Source organism: Ovis aries, chromosome 2 (assembly GCF_016772045.2).
Source record: "Ovis aries strain OAR_USU_Benz2616 breed Rambouillet chromosome 2, ARS-UI_Ramb_v3.0, whole genome shotgun sequence".
NCBI classification, from domain to species: domain Eukaryota; kingdom Metazoa; phylum Chordata; class Mammalia; order Artiodactyla; family Bovidae; genus Ovis; species Ovis aries.
This window is the reverse complement of record NC_056055.1, coordinates 227142183-227156379: the sequence shown is the minus strand read 5'-3', so window position 1 is coordinate 227156379 and position 14197 is coordinate 227142183. Positions and strand designations below refer to the sequence as shown.

Below are 14197 nucleotides of genomic sequence, written 5' to 3'. Positions count from 1 at the left end.
CTCCGCTGGCCAAGGGGTGCTGACCCCTGTGCTACTTATTCTGGAAGCATCTGCCCCTCTGCTGTTGTCACATGCTCTAAGGTTCTGTCTCCCGGGGTTGGTGGTGGGATGGGCGTCAGTTAGCCACTTTCTCACACCAAGCATCGCCTTCCCTGGAGCTCCAACCCCCTCCGTGGCTCTGTTGAGAACTGTGGCTCCTCTTTCTACCGTGTCCTCCTGCCCCCGAAGTCCTTGCTCATCCTTCGTTTTTAGTTATCGCTCAATATGATCAGGTTCACTTTTCAACTTTCAGAGAAACTTTCTGAAAACTCTGTTCAAAGATCCATCCCTCCACCCCCACTTTCTCACTGTAATGAATATATTCCCCTTTTATACAGCTCTTTTGTAATTTCACTTCGACTTTGGGAAGGAGGAAAGGAAACATATGAATTCATTTCTTAATTATGATATTTGCATCTGAGCTTATGTTGGTTTTCTAAGATAACCTCTTGCTATCAGCAATAGCATTCCATGCACATTTAATGCTTGAAGGCCAAATTAATGACTCATTTTATTAACACTTCTAAGAAACTAGCAGACACCTTCAGGGAATTGAGTCTTCCTTTTAAAGTATTTCCTGTGAATCAACATCTATGCCAAAGATGAGGGGAAAAGGGACCTTATCTCTGTGGGTTGATCTGTCTCCTCCCCCACTTTGCCACATCCCTAGCTTAATTTTCTCTTTCAAACATCTCAGAACCCAATCCTTTTCCTGCAATTTTGAATTTGCATCTTTGAAATTTTTCATAAGAAAACATTGGACTATATGTCCAGCTGTCATTCTCTGGTTTTCATCCTTCCAGCGTCTTTTCCACTGGATAACTGTGGTTGTGTATTGAATTCCCAAGAAACTAATTCCTGGAGGTTCCCTTTCCTTGATGATGGAAGTTAGAAGAGAGAGAGAGAATTTTGAGACTCCCATCAGTAATAGCAGTCCATCAATAATAGGGCTGAATTCCTCAGAGACAGTTCAGGGATCGATGAACAAAGGACTCTAATAGCCAGAAAGCACATCATCTATTTCCCCAAAGACTTTGGCATCTGCCCGATCGTCTGACTCCAGAAGCGACCCCAGAGGTTAGCCAGCCTTAGGGAGAGATGGCTAGAAAGGAGTTTGGGATGCAAACTGCCTCTTTGCTGCCAAGCACATGGTTTGCAACTTAGGGCTCCACCTTCTCTTATTTGTAGCCCACAGGAGCTGCTGGAATGTTTAAGCACCTCCAGTCAGTGCCTTGCTGTATTCAAGCTCTTCGCCCCGAGCAGATGACCAGAACCTGAGGGAATGACTGGAGGGTGATAGGTCATGGGGTATGGGAGTGGGTGGGCGAGGGTGGGCACTGACATCCAGGGAGTGCCAAGGAACAATCAGATCTGAAAAGGCACATTCATAATCATGGAAGCCCATTCCATATTTTGTGTCTGGTGGGACACCATTTATATATATATATTCAACATGCAAGCCAGGCAGGCTAAATTGTAACCTCTCTTCAATAAATGCCCTAGTTGTTTAGAGTAAAAAAAAAAAAAAAAAGGTTTAGATTAGCACCCGGGCACTCTGACAAAGGTCCAGAGGGACTTAAGGGACTTGCCAGCATCATTAGCATTTTTTTCTTCTTTTTCCAGCTGCACTAAAATATGTTTGCTCAAAACAGAGGGAGATGAAAAACTACTGGCAGCCAGTACCTCTTAAAAGAAAAAAATATTTTACTCCTCTGGCAAACATACCAATTAAAACGAAGCTGTGTTGTGACAGATTACGGAGCAATTAATTCCTAATTGAGCTTTCTGCTAGATGCTTCTGTGAAAGCTACTTTACTGGGGCCCGAAGTGGCCACACCTTAGAGGAAAAGAAACCTCTAAACTTCCTGTAACACCCTCTGCGCTGAGGGGCCCAGAAACCAAAGTAAACATTTTTACTTTGAATCTCAGAGAGTTACACTGACAGGATTAGCTTGACAGAAAGATCTCGACATTGTAAATCCTACTGGGGATTTCATAGTTTCCTCATTTGTAAGCAAAATCCATTTTCCATGAGATATTTTTAGCGCAAGCATCCCTGTTGTCTTATTTTCTTGCAGTACACCATTAGATCTTGAGGCCGGTCCAAGCCAGTCACGTGACTCCTAAGCATCTCTCGGTTCCCTCCTAAGTGACTAGTCTCTCAGGAGTCAGGGAATCCTAGACTCTTAACTGCCAGAGACCTTAACGTCCTTCCTGAAGCCTTGAATTCTTATTGATAGGATGTGAAAATGCTTTACAGCTGCTGCTTTTTTTTTTTTTTTTTTTCCTGAGAGGTCAGCTCGGCAAAGCTCGATGCCCGACCTCAGTAAACAGAGATATTTTCAGCCATGCAAGCCGCCTATGTAAATATAAAAATGTATCAGGCTGCAGAACTGCACGCGTGGGAACAGAACAACCGAGCTATTGAAAGAAAATCGCAGGGGGAACACTAGTGTCACTCACATGGCTTTGGTTAACGTGTGCATGCTTCGGATAAATCAGACTCCCCACTTTATATGAGTCCATTTCATTTCTGGAACTTACGAGCTACAATAAGCAGAACCCCAATCAGTTAGTGAGGTGTCTAGTAAAATTTCCTTCTGGAAGTTTTTACATTAAGAAGACAACAGTCACTTTCACTCTTTCTATGACACTCCTCTGCCTTGGAAAAAACATGTGAGTGTGAAGTCAATTTTTCAGTTGTTTAATGTGAAAAAGAGTGATTTGTTTGAGTGTCTGAGAGGGAAAGATATCTTTAATCAGACCTCCAAAACTGGAATTGAAGAGAATCACTGTAATGAACAGGAAACATGCTCTTGAGATGAATTGAGAAATGCTCTCTGGGCAAAATGCTCTAATATTCCTGAGTGTGTTCAGTTTCAGTGGATCAAATCTTTCCCATCTCTGCATCCAAGCTATTTGGCGGTGATCAGATGATCAGAGCTCAAGGAAGTGATTGGAGAGTGAGCTGGCTGCAGCTGCGATGTAGGCTGTTTTCAGGGACAAGGAGCCACTGTTTTTCAAACATAGCATCCACATAGAAGTTATTTTCTGGGCTCCAGGATGCAGCGATGGGCTGCACTGCCAGCATTGTTCTGCTTCAAGCTTTTCGTTCTGTGGTCCAGAGGAGCTGTCCACACATTTGTCGACGACGCCAGGAGGAACCATCCCACGAAATTTTGCCTCTGGAAATTGACGATGAAATGAGTAGACCCAGAACCCTCATCATAATGGTATGGTATCTGTGGCAAAACTGCCTCAGTTGATGAAGCTGTGATTATAGAAATGAGGCTGTCATTTGGGATTCTAGTTTTCAGCTTTAGGCAAAGAAATGTGTGACCACGAGTTTACTACTGTGCTGTATTGTTGGGGGAAAATCTTTTCAGAATGATTTCATATATTATTCACAGAACTGGTTTTCTTTCTCTTATATCTGTCTTGAAAATTTGCAGTTTGGTGGTCTGTTAGAAACTCTCTTCTCCTAATGTTTTGTGTTGCTGTTATTAACTTTTGTGCAGAAATTTTTGAAGCCTGGTTCAACTAAGTGGATTTTATGTTGTGACTCTAATTTGAAAGTAGAGCCCCAAATAGGTATTTTTATATCACATGTGACTCATTCAGTTGTGTTCACAGTTAGATCTCTAACTTCAAAGCATTTGAGGCTTTCATTTCTGGCGCTGCAAGGGAAATGTCTTTCCAAAATGTTTAACTTAGGCATAAAATCAGAATGAAGTTTTTGAGAATTTTGTGGAATGCATGGTGTTTCATTAGAAAGCTGTTTCTTGCCACTTGACAAATGACATTCTTGTCTGTGCTTTAATGATTATAGTGTTAACTCCTTCACATGTATCTGGTTGATCAGCTAGAAAAAAGTAGAGGGTAGACTCTTTCCTCACCTTAGGTTCAGGGAAAGATCTGCTTAGTCACTGAAATCCTGTCTTAGGATGGAAGTGGTGTGCTTAGGTTTCCAAAATTGAGAAGGCATTGAAGTCTGCGTGGTTTCAGCACAATCGACTTTTTTGTCTTAGATTTCAATGTTCGGATATCAAGGATGCAGTAAATAATGAATGATAAATACCTGTTACACCAAAAGTTTTTAAATGAAAGTCATTTGGCTTGAGCTGTGTGTCTGAGTGACAGAATACTAAGCTGTAACATTATAGGCCAATTTCTCCAACAAATCAATATTTGATTTTCAAAAGGCAATACTGTCCTTCAACTATTGGACTATGATTATCTCTTGGAGAGAATACTTAGTGGGAATATTTTCATTCTCTCATTATTCCCATACTGTGCTGTGCTAAGTTACTTCAGTCGTGTCTGACTTTTTGCGACCCCATGGACTGTAGCCTGCCAGGCTCCTCTGTCCATGGGATTCTCCAGGCAAGAATACTGGAGTGTGTTGCCATTCCCTTCTCCAGGGGATCTTCCCAACCCAGGGGTCAAATCTGTGTCTCTTACGCTTCTGCATTGGCAGGCGGGTTCCTTAACACTCTTGCCACCACACATTCTATAGCTATGTATTACTCGTGCCATCTAAGTCTTGAAAACATTTTTTCCTAATTTTACTAAATTTTTACAGTGAGAACTTTGCCCCCAAAATCATATTTCAAAGTAATTGAGAAGTAAAAACAAATAATTCACCTAGTAATAGTGCCCTGTTTTTTTAAAGATCCTTTTATTCACATGATACTTTTATGGACATTAAATGAGGTGATGATGATTTATTGATGAGGAAAACAAAGTTTAGAAAGATAGAATGCCTTGGTTACATCACATGGCTGCCAAATGCCAGAGCCTCAAGTCACACTTAGATCAATAATTCCAAAAGCCAATATTTTTTCACTCTGTTCATATTTCTAAGGAAATAATGATAAAACTGATAGAAGTGAATTTTTATGAGAAGTCTGATGGAAATGTTGGACCACTCAGCGTAAAATATGCTCATACAAAGCTATTTTGCCTCTTGAAAATTTCCAATGGGCCACTTGAAAGTTCACACATTTCCCAATTGGGCCAACCACTGTTCTCGGTACTTGGAATCCATCAATGAACAAACCCATCAGAGATCCCTGCCCTAAGTGGCAGTGTTTTACAGTGATAGCATATTTTGCAGATCTCTTTATGGAATTACTATATTAGGGCTGTGATGCTTAGTGTTCTAATTTAAGTCAATAAAACTATTCCCTATCTTCCAAGATGGTGGTTTGGAAACTTTAATGCACTTCGCAGTCACCTAGGAGTTCTTGTATATACAAATCCTTGTGCTCCTGGTCCCAATGACTCTACATAAGAAGATCTAGAGTGCAATCAAGCATTCTTTGCTGTTAGAGAACTTCCCACCCCCAACCCAACTCCAGTTATTCTCAGGTTCTGATGGAGGAACAGGGTGGATGACACACTGAGACACATCACTCTGGAAACTGATAATCTAAACCCTCCACCTGGCGTCCTCCTTTAACCTTATATGCTAATTGTCTTCTAACTCTTGCTACAACCTTCCGGAAGTGGTGAAAGTCAGACACTCAGTCGTGTCTGACTCTTTGCGATCCCAAGGACTATAGACAGCCAGGCCCCTCTATTCATGAAATTCTTCAGGCAAGAATACTGGAGTGGGTTGCCATTACCTTCTCCAGGGATCTTCCCAACCCAGGGACTGAGCCCAAGTCTCCTGCATCACAGGCAGATTCTTTACCATCAGAGCCACCAAGGAAGCTCCACAAACTGATTTTTTAAATTCTCTTACTTTTCCATCAACCATTAGTCACCAAATTTTGTATATTGATTGTGTGTGTATCTGTGTGTGTGTAAGATCACAGACTCCAGAGCCAGAGATTTTAGGTTGGAATCTTAACTTCATTCCTTATTGGCTATGCGACCTTCTGCACACTTGTTAGCAACTCTGGGTCTCTTTTCCTCATATGTAAGATGGAGGTAATAGTTTCCTCAGCCCAGAGCTGTTGTGAGGGTTTAATGAAGTAAAGGGTGTGTTCTGTGCTCAGAATTATATCTAGATATATTAGTGAGGTTATTAAGTAGAATCTAGGACTCCCTAACTGAAAAAGTGACATTTGAAGAAAAGACCTAAAGGAGGTGACAAGTGAGTCAGGCCACCCTCAGGGGAAATGGCTCAGGCAGAAGGACCAGCCAGGGTGAAAGTCCCTGATATGGGAAGAAGCTTGGGGTGTCTGAGGACCAGCGAGGAAGTCACTGTGACTGAGTAAGCCAAGGAGAAGGTAGTAGAGGAATGTTGTGGAGGTAATGGGGGACAGATCATGTGAGGCTTAGCAGGCCATGATGCAGACTTGGGCTTTTTCCAAAAGTGAGAAGGGAAACCAGTGGAGGCAGCAGGCACAGAAGTTAAGAGCATGGGCTGGGGAGCCAGAATGTCAGGGTTGGAGTCCTGTCTCTGCTGTTTGTTAGCTGTGTGATCTTAGCTTGTCCTTCCAGTGCCTCATTGCCTCACTGATGAAACGCAGAGAGTCATGGTACCTACCTTATAAGGTTATTGTGAGAATTCAGTTAATACTTGCAAAGAGCTTGTGCTTGGTGGGTAATAAGTGCTATATTAATTATATGCTTGTTAATTAGGGTGGCCTTGGGCAGGGCAGTGACAGGATCTGTGGTTGCCAAGGGTCCAGGGTAGAAGCAGAAAAAGAAAAGTCGCTCAGTCATGTCCGACTCTTTGCAACCCAATGGACTATACAGTCCATGGAATTCTCCAGGCCAGAATATTGGAGTGGGTAGCCTATCCCTCCTCCAGGGGATCTTCCCGACCCAGGAATCAAACCAGGGTCTCCTGCATTGCAGGTAGATGCTTTACCAACTGAGCCACAAGGGAAGCCCAAGACTGCGGGAGTGGGTAGCCTATCCCTTCTCCAGGGGATCTTCCTGACCAGGACTCAAACCGGGGCCTCCTGCATTGCAGGTCGATTCTTTACCAACTGAGCTATCCGGGGTAGAAGCAGGGAGACTACTAATCAAGAAGCTATTGCAATGATCCCCACAACAGACCTGGATAGTACTTGATGAGATTGTGACAAGTGGCTGGACTTGGATATATTTTAATAATAGGACCAATAGGATTTGCTTACAGATCGAACACAAGTGAGGGAAAGAGAGGAATGAGAGATGAATATATGGTATTTTAGGGTTTTTTGTTGTTGTTTTGTTTTTTGGCTTGAACAGCCAGAAGACTGTTGCCATTCAAAAGGGGAAGCCTGCAGGACAAGATTTAGCAAGTGAATCTTAGTTCACTGTAAGACATGTCATGTTTGAAATACCTGTGAGGTCTGTACATGGAGATTTCAAATAGAAGATTGTATATATACGTCAGAGTCCCAAGAAAGAGTCTACAAAGAAGATATAATGCCTGGCACAGTATAAATAGCAATTAATGATTGATGAATGAATAAAGGATCTCTCTACTAATTTTCTATAATACTTATAGTGTATCAATCCATTTGTAGTTAAGTGTATCTTTACCTACTTCATTGAACTTTTAATTGCTTACTTACTTTTCTGTTCATATTTTTATCTCACTGATAGATGGAAAACCCATGTAGGCAGGAACTAAGCTGACTTTATGCCCTAGTGGTAGCCAGTACAATTGTTTTTATAAACTAAAACTTGATCTCATTGATGATTTGAAATTTGTAAACAATTGACCCCCATATAAAAAGCTCAGTTGATAAAAGCTGCCTTCATAACTCTTCATGAAGTGTCCAGGAATAAGTTAAGAATGAAGACAGCTACTACAATAAATACAAGGGTTTGAATGTTCTTCAAAAGGCTCTGGCACTCAAGTCATCATTATATCGAAGAATCTCATTGCTGAGTCCAAGTCCTGAGTCTTCATGGAGAGATCAGCTTTGGGCTGGCACTGATTATGGTTTGGCTGCAGAGTCCAAAAGGAAGAGCCTGGTAAATATCAAAATAAATCATTGTAGGCCCTCAGCCTTTGCAAAAGACACATGAATCGGAATAGCTGAAACTATTACAATGGCCTGTTAAAATGCATTCAAGTTTAACTGGGCAAAATGAGGAAATTTCCTTCAAAAGTCTACTTTACCTCTTCAAAAATTTTTGCTCCGATGGGAGAATGAACAGAAACCCTTTCATGAATTATTTTTTCTTACATCCTTTATAGCATATTTTGTTGAAGGCCTCAGACACTAATTTAATTTATGGAGATTTGCTATTTTCTGGGGAATGTCTGTAACTTCTGATGTAATTCACTAATCACCAGCCCTGGAAGTTGACTTCCCTTTTAAGACCTATTTCCTCTCCTTCCCAACCCCCAAAGAACATTTATCTGTTTATATGGTACAGGATAGGGTAAAATAGAAGGAGAGCAAGAAGCAAGTGCTAGCCAGGCTCCTGGTCTCTCACTATATGACCAACCCCCATGCACAATTCTAGGGTCTCAACTTGAAAGTGAAACATTTTTTAAAATCCATGAACCTTTTGGGGTGGCTGTGTAATAGTAGAAACCATAAAATTTAAAGTTATGAATGCCAAGGATCTAGTGTTCATAACATGGCTGTGACTTTAATTTTGATTGAAGACAGGAAAATATAGTCTAATGTGGTGAGTCGGAAGGTAAACTCTCTTCTGTGAGTCAGAGCACTTATAGGATAAGCGTTTCAGAGCCTGGGAGCTTTAGGTGCTGTCCAGATCTGCGTTACAAGTCACCCTTTTGTGGCTACCAGGTCTAGGGCTCTGATGAACAATAGTTTATAGGTCAAATCCTGTCCACGATCTTTTTTTGTATTCCCTGTTAACTAAGAGTGGTTTCTAAAACTCAAATTTTATAAAACAAAAAAGGAAGAAAAAGAAGAAGACTGGTAACAGAGACCATATATGGCCCACAAAGCTTAAAGTATTTACAGTCTGGCCTTTTATAGAAAAGTTTGCTGACCTTACTCTGGTGAATGATGTGGGCTCAACCAAAATGGAAACTTCTTTCTTTTTTTTGTTTTAAACTTATTTGATTTCTACAATGTACTTGCTCTCTGCTTGTGTGTGTGTGTTAGTCACTCAGTCGTGTCCAACTCTTTGCAATCCCATGGACTGTGGCTCACCAGGCTTCTCTGTCCATGGAATTCTCCAGGCAACAATACTGGCGTGGGTAGTCATTCCCTCCTCTGGGAAATCTTCCCAACCCAGGGATTAAACCCACATCTCCTGCATTGGCAGGCAGATTCTTTACACTCTAAGCCACTAGGGAAGCCCTGCTCTTGGCCTACCTTGATGCAAAAGAACTTAGGTTTTTCCTGGGCACCTTTTGTTCACCCAAGGGTCTGAGGACTGTTGTGATTCAATGAAGAAGGTTTAGATTTGGAATCAGAAGCCCTGTGTCTGAGTCTCAAGCCTGTCACTTAAAAGCCCAGGTGATCCGGACGTGATGATTTATTTGTCTGGGTTTCTGAAATGGTGACTACTATCTATTCTGTCTGTTGGAAGCACCAGAGTGTTTATTTTTATGGACTCACTTTGTAAATCAGTGGGCATTATACAAAAACAAAGTCTTGCAGGTAGGGGGCTAACTTACAGTGTCAGAGATCCACTCTAGGTCACTGTCCCAGTGAGAGTTCGTTATCCACTGAGTGACTCATCTGTGATACAAGGACACAGCATACATTAGGGTTTTACTGTATTTGCTCCATCTCTACCCTAAAAGGCTGGAACAGCGAGTGTGGCCGGAAGAGAGGGTCCATGAGGGAATTGTCAAGCTTCTACTTGATTAGCTTGGTCTTCAACAAATCTCCACACTTTTGTCCCCTCGTGTAGAATAGGTGTAATAGTCCTTCCTTCGTGGTCAAGTGCTTTGAGAACTTGGGATAAGGAAGGAAGCTAAATGAAGGAAATGAATTATTTGTGAAACTAATGATGCCTTATCTTTGGAACTCACATTTGTTTACATTTATGTCCTATGAATAAAATCAGGACCAGAGAGAAATATACTTTGGGAGCCACTTCAAAGAAAATAAAATAATTTCTATCCTTATCCTACAATAAATATTCTAACTTAATAAAACTTGTAACCAAAGGGATTTTGCCCAGTTTCTGCTTTATGCATTCAGAGGAAATGACTTCCAAACATTCTCAATCCTGAGTAAATGTTCTTATTTCATTTTAGAGAGGTTGAATTTTGAATATACTAATGTAAGATTCCCCTGGGAAAGGAAGTTTGTGTAATGGAGTGTGAATTGAAATGGTTTGGCATAGATAGATGGGTATAATGTGGAACTTAAAAGCACAGGGAATCTTTGGCAGCTATTTTTCCTTGTAAACTGAATTTGAGCTGAATCTCAAAGCCACAGAAAATGGACAAATGAATTGAATGGCTTCTCTATGGATATAAGAATTAATTGAATATAATTGAGGCTTAGTAATTAGCAACAGAAATCTTTGAGGCCAAGGCTTACTAGACTCAAATTACATCTGGTCTCATCTTATCCAAATAATCTTACATCTATCTAGTTCTCCAAATAAGATATATTTAGAAATGATAAGAAACAAAGACAAAATATTCTTAATCTAAAATGTAAAATTTAAAACCACCACACTGGTAAAGAAAAGCAGAAAATCAGGTATATGGGGCAATGCAGAGACTTTCACCAAAAACAATTACCAAACTCAACTATATAGAGATATAAATATATACTTATAATAAAATATATATTAAAACATTTAAAAAAATTATATCCTTAGTAGATATAACTGTTTGAGGACAGACCATGGTATAAAGATTCAAACAATTTTGATACAAGTAGAAATATGTAGTTATATGGCTAGAAAAAGTAAAGACTCAAGAAATAAGTGGTAGCGAAAAGTTCTTTACCTTTTTAAGATACTTAAATATTAAGAAAGTCTGATTATGCTTCTTTTTGTTTTTATTTCTTTCTTTGCTTTCTAGAAGAGTAGATTTAAGGCTTATCTCCAAGTTCCAGGTTTCAATACAGTGAAATCTTGTGCCAACTGAGTAATATACTTGAGGATAAAAATGCATATTTTGGCAAGCCAAATGCAAATAGAGTATTTTTGTCATGCTTCAGCAAATTTCTTCTAGATAGTGGTTTTATTCTCTCATATTTTCTTTTCATGGAGCTGATTTACTTAAGGACTAAAGTCTAAGAGTTTTGAAATTCATTTCCCATGATCCCGTTTTATTCTCTTCAGAACTTGTCCAACAAATTCAACATGTGTCAAATGAATTTGGGTTGTTAATCTAAACATCAGAAATTGAGTAGACAGCAGAGAAACAACTGCACCTTGCCTTTGACAGGCACAGGCGGCAAGGGCTAGCTGCTGCTCTTTCCTCATGGAGCTTAGAGTCTGGCGGCAGAGACAGAGAAGACGCAAACAAATGTACAATTGTAATCATGCTAAGTGCTTCAAATGAGTTACATTTTACCTTAAGATTGTCTCCTTTGAGCATCCATCCTCAACCAAGGCACCAAGGAAAGCTTCCTCTAAGGAAGTGATGGAGCAGAGATCTGAAGAGTAGTAGATGCTAAGAAGAGGGAGAGTGCCATGTACCACTCCTAACTTTTATTTCGTTGCGTGGGTTATAAGAACCCTTGGTTCATTGCCCCTATTCTACCTTCAAATTCGGCAGTGTTGTATCACCAAACAACTCTGACTCTGACCCCTGACTCTCCTACCTCCCTCTTTCACTTGTTACAAAGGATCCTTGTGGATTACGTTGGTCCCACTTGGACAATCCAGGACCATGTCAAGGTCAGCTGATTTGCAACCTTAATTCCATCTGCAGTCTTACTTTCCGCCTTGCCATATAAATAACATATTCACAAGGTCTGGAGCTTAGGATGTGGACATCTCTGGGGGACTGTTATCTGTCTACTGAAATATTTCATGGAGTTACTTTCAGAGTTCAATGAGTGAATACAAGTAGAGGATCTATAATGTACCCAGAACGTAGAAAGACCTAAGTTTTAGCTATTATGATTAGCTAAATTATTATCATTATTATTATTATTATTATTTAGCTTCCATTGTCTGGTTGAAACTAAGAGAGGCTCACAAATTTAATATACTTTAAAGAGTTATTTTAGGAAAAAGAATTGAACTGCTTAAAGGAAACTTAATTTGTGCTTCATAGAATATGGAGAAATGGAAATTCAAAGTTAGCTTATTTACAGGAACACTGTAATACTTACTGAATAGATTAGTCAAAGAACACCTACGCTTATTAGAGATTCTCTTCTGTGTTATCCATCAGTTGCCACTTTTCTGAAATTTAACTTTTAATTTCTTTTTGTTTTCCCTTTATCATTTATGAAGGAATACTGCATGTTTTGAGTTCTCCAAATTATGCCAAAGATAGAAATGATAAGGAACAAAGAAAGAACATACAAAATCTTTAAAAAAGAAAGTCTAGAATTTAAAGCCACCACAATTTAAAAAAAAAGTAGAAAAATCATGTGTGAGAGAGAAAAAGATAATACTTTTAGGTTCAGTAAGGAAAGTTGAAGTTATTCGCTTACAGATAAAGAATAGATTGTATCTTGTCATTTTGAAGCTATTTCAGTGTTTTTTGATGTGAGCAGATTTTTTAATTTTAGCAGATCTATAACCATTAAGAAACTTAAGGGCCCTAGCAGTCCAGTGGTTAGGACTCTGCTTTTACTGCCCACTGCCCATAACTCAGGTTCAGTCCCTGGTAGAAGAGCTAAGATCCTGCAATCCACAAGGCCAAAAAGAAGAAAAGAAATTTAAGAATTTGAAACTATGGAATCTAGATTCTTCTACAAATTGATACTCAGTTAAAGGTTTGATGAATGAATGTAAGCTATATCTTATAGGTCAGAAAATTTATAAAAGGAATCTGTGAGGGGGAAAAGAAGGCATGAGTTCATTGGTAAATTACCAGCATCCATGCCATTTATTGGTCCTTTATGTTATCAAAGGTCTTCTTGGCTTTCCTGCACTTTAGGAGAACAGACTGAATGAATATCCCACAAAATAACTTCAGATTCTGTTTTATGAGTCAGAGAAAGTAAAGATGGAAATTGTGCCCACAAAATAATAGCTCTTTAGTGAGCTCTTCCAGCTATTTGTCAAGCACTTTGCTGACAACTTTGCAGTTATCGTTTCTTGTTGCCACAACAACCCACTGGAGGATATTATTTTTATTCCCATATCATTGAGGAAGAAACTAAAGTACACAGAGTAGCTCTGCCCAATTGAAATACGATGTGAACCACATAATTTTTAATTTTCTAGGAGCCATATCTTAAAAACTAAAAAAGATGAAATTAATAATACATTTTATTGAAGCCAGTATATCCAAACTCTGGTTATTCTGGCATATAATCAATATACAATTATTAATTAGATATTTTGCATTTTTGTTTTTTTCTCAAGTTTTCAAAATCTGGTATGTATTTATACATATCACACATTTCAATTGGGATGCTAAATATTTATCACAAGTACTTGCGCAGTATTCAGATTGCATAAAATTTACAGTTGAAAGAGTAAATTCGCATAGCCAAGTTGTTTCAAAATTAAAGTTTTCCAGTAACTGGATAGACTACGGTTTGTAAAGTTACGCCAAAATTAATGAAGATGAAGTAAAACTAAAAATTCAGTTCCTCAGTCACACTAACCACTTCTCAATACCCGCATATGACTAGTGGCTGCTGCAGTGAACTGTGCAAATATAGTGGTTACTGAACTTGCCCTTGATCACCCTCTGGTAAGAACTTGAACTGCAATTTGAACCTGGGGCGATTGCTTGTAGCCACGGTGCCACTTTGCCTCTACCTTGAAAGGCCAGGGAGTGGTGAGCAGCACCAGCCTCTGCCCACCTTTACCAGTGCATTCTCTATTGCCTTGCCATGGACCTTTGTTTCTCTGATTTAAATAAAACTAAACAACAATAAATTATTCATTTACTTTCTGTAGAGCATGTAGGGAGTGGGCAGGGGAGGTGTATCTATTAATATGAAGATTTGGGGTGAATTAAAAATTTGTCTTTTTTCACCTGTTCCTAGTAAATTTTTCTAAGGTATGTAAATATCCTTATCAAGTTGGCAAATGAGTCAAATATATATTTTAATTGATTAATTAGTTAATTAATTAAAAATGGACAAGCTACCCAGGTGAGGACTTCCTTGGTGGCTCAGAC

General features: G+C 39.4%; 1 protein-coding gene across 15 annotated transcripts in view; it reads left to right on the top strand.

The window, feature by feature from the left end:
- The window catches only part of DOCK10 (dedicator of cytokinesis 10), a 309263-nt gene that overhangs the window by 64664 nt on the left and 230402 nt on the right, over positions 1-14197 (top strand). For 6 of the 15 annotated variants that reach the window (XM_060410406.1, XM_042244314.1, XM_060410405.1 and 3 more), the window contains exon 1: positions 3052-3272. The exons of the other annotated variants lie outside the window; for them this stretch is intronic. In XM_060410406.1, the coding sequence (XP_060266389.1) occupies positions 3111-3272 (162 nt within the window). In that variant the 5' untranslated portion in view covers positions 3052-3110. Of the gene's footprint in view, positions 1-3051; positions 3273-14197 lie in introns of those variants that run through there. 15 annotated transcript variants of the gene reach the window in all.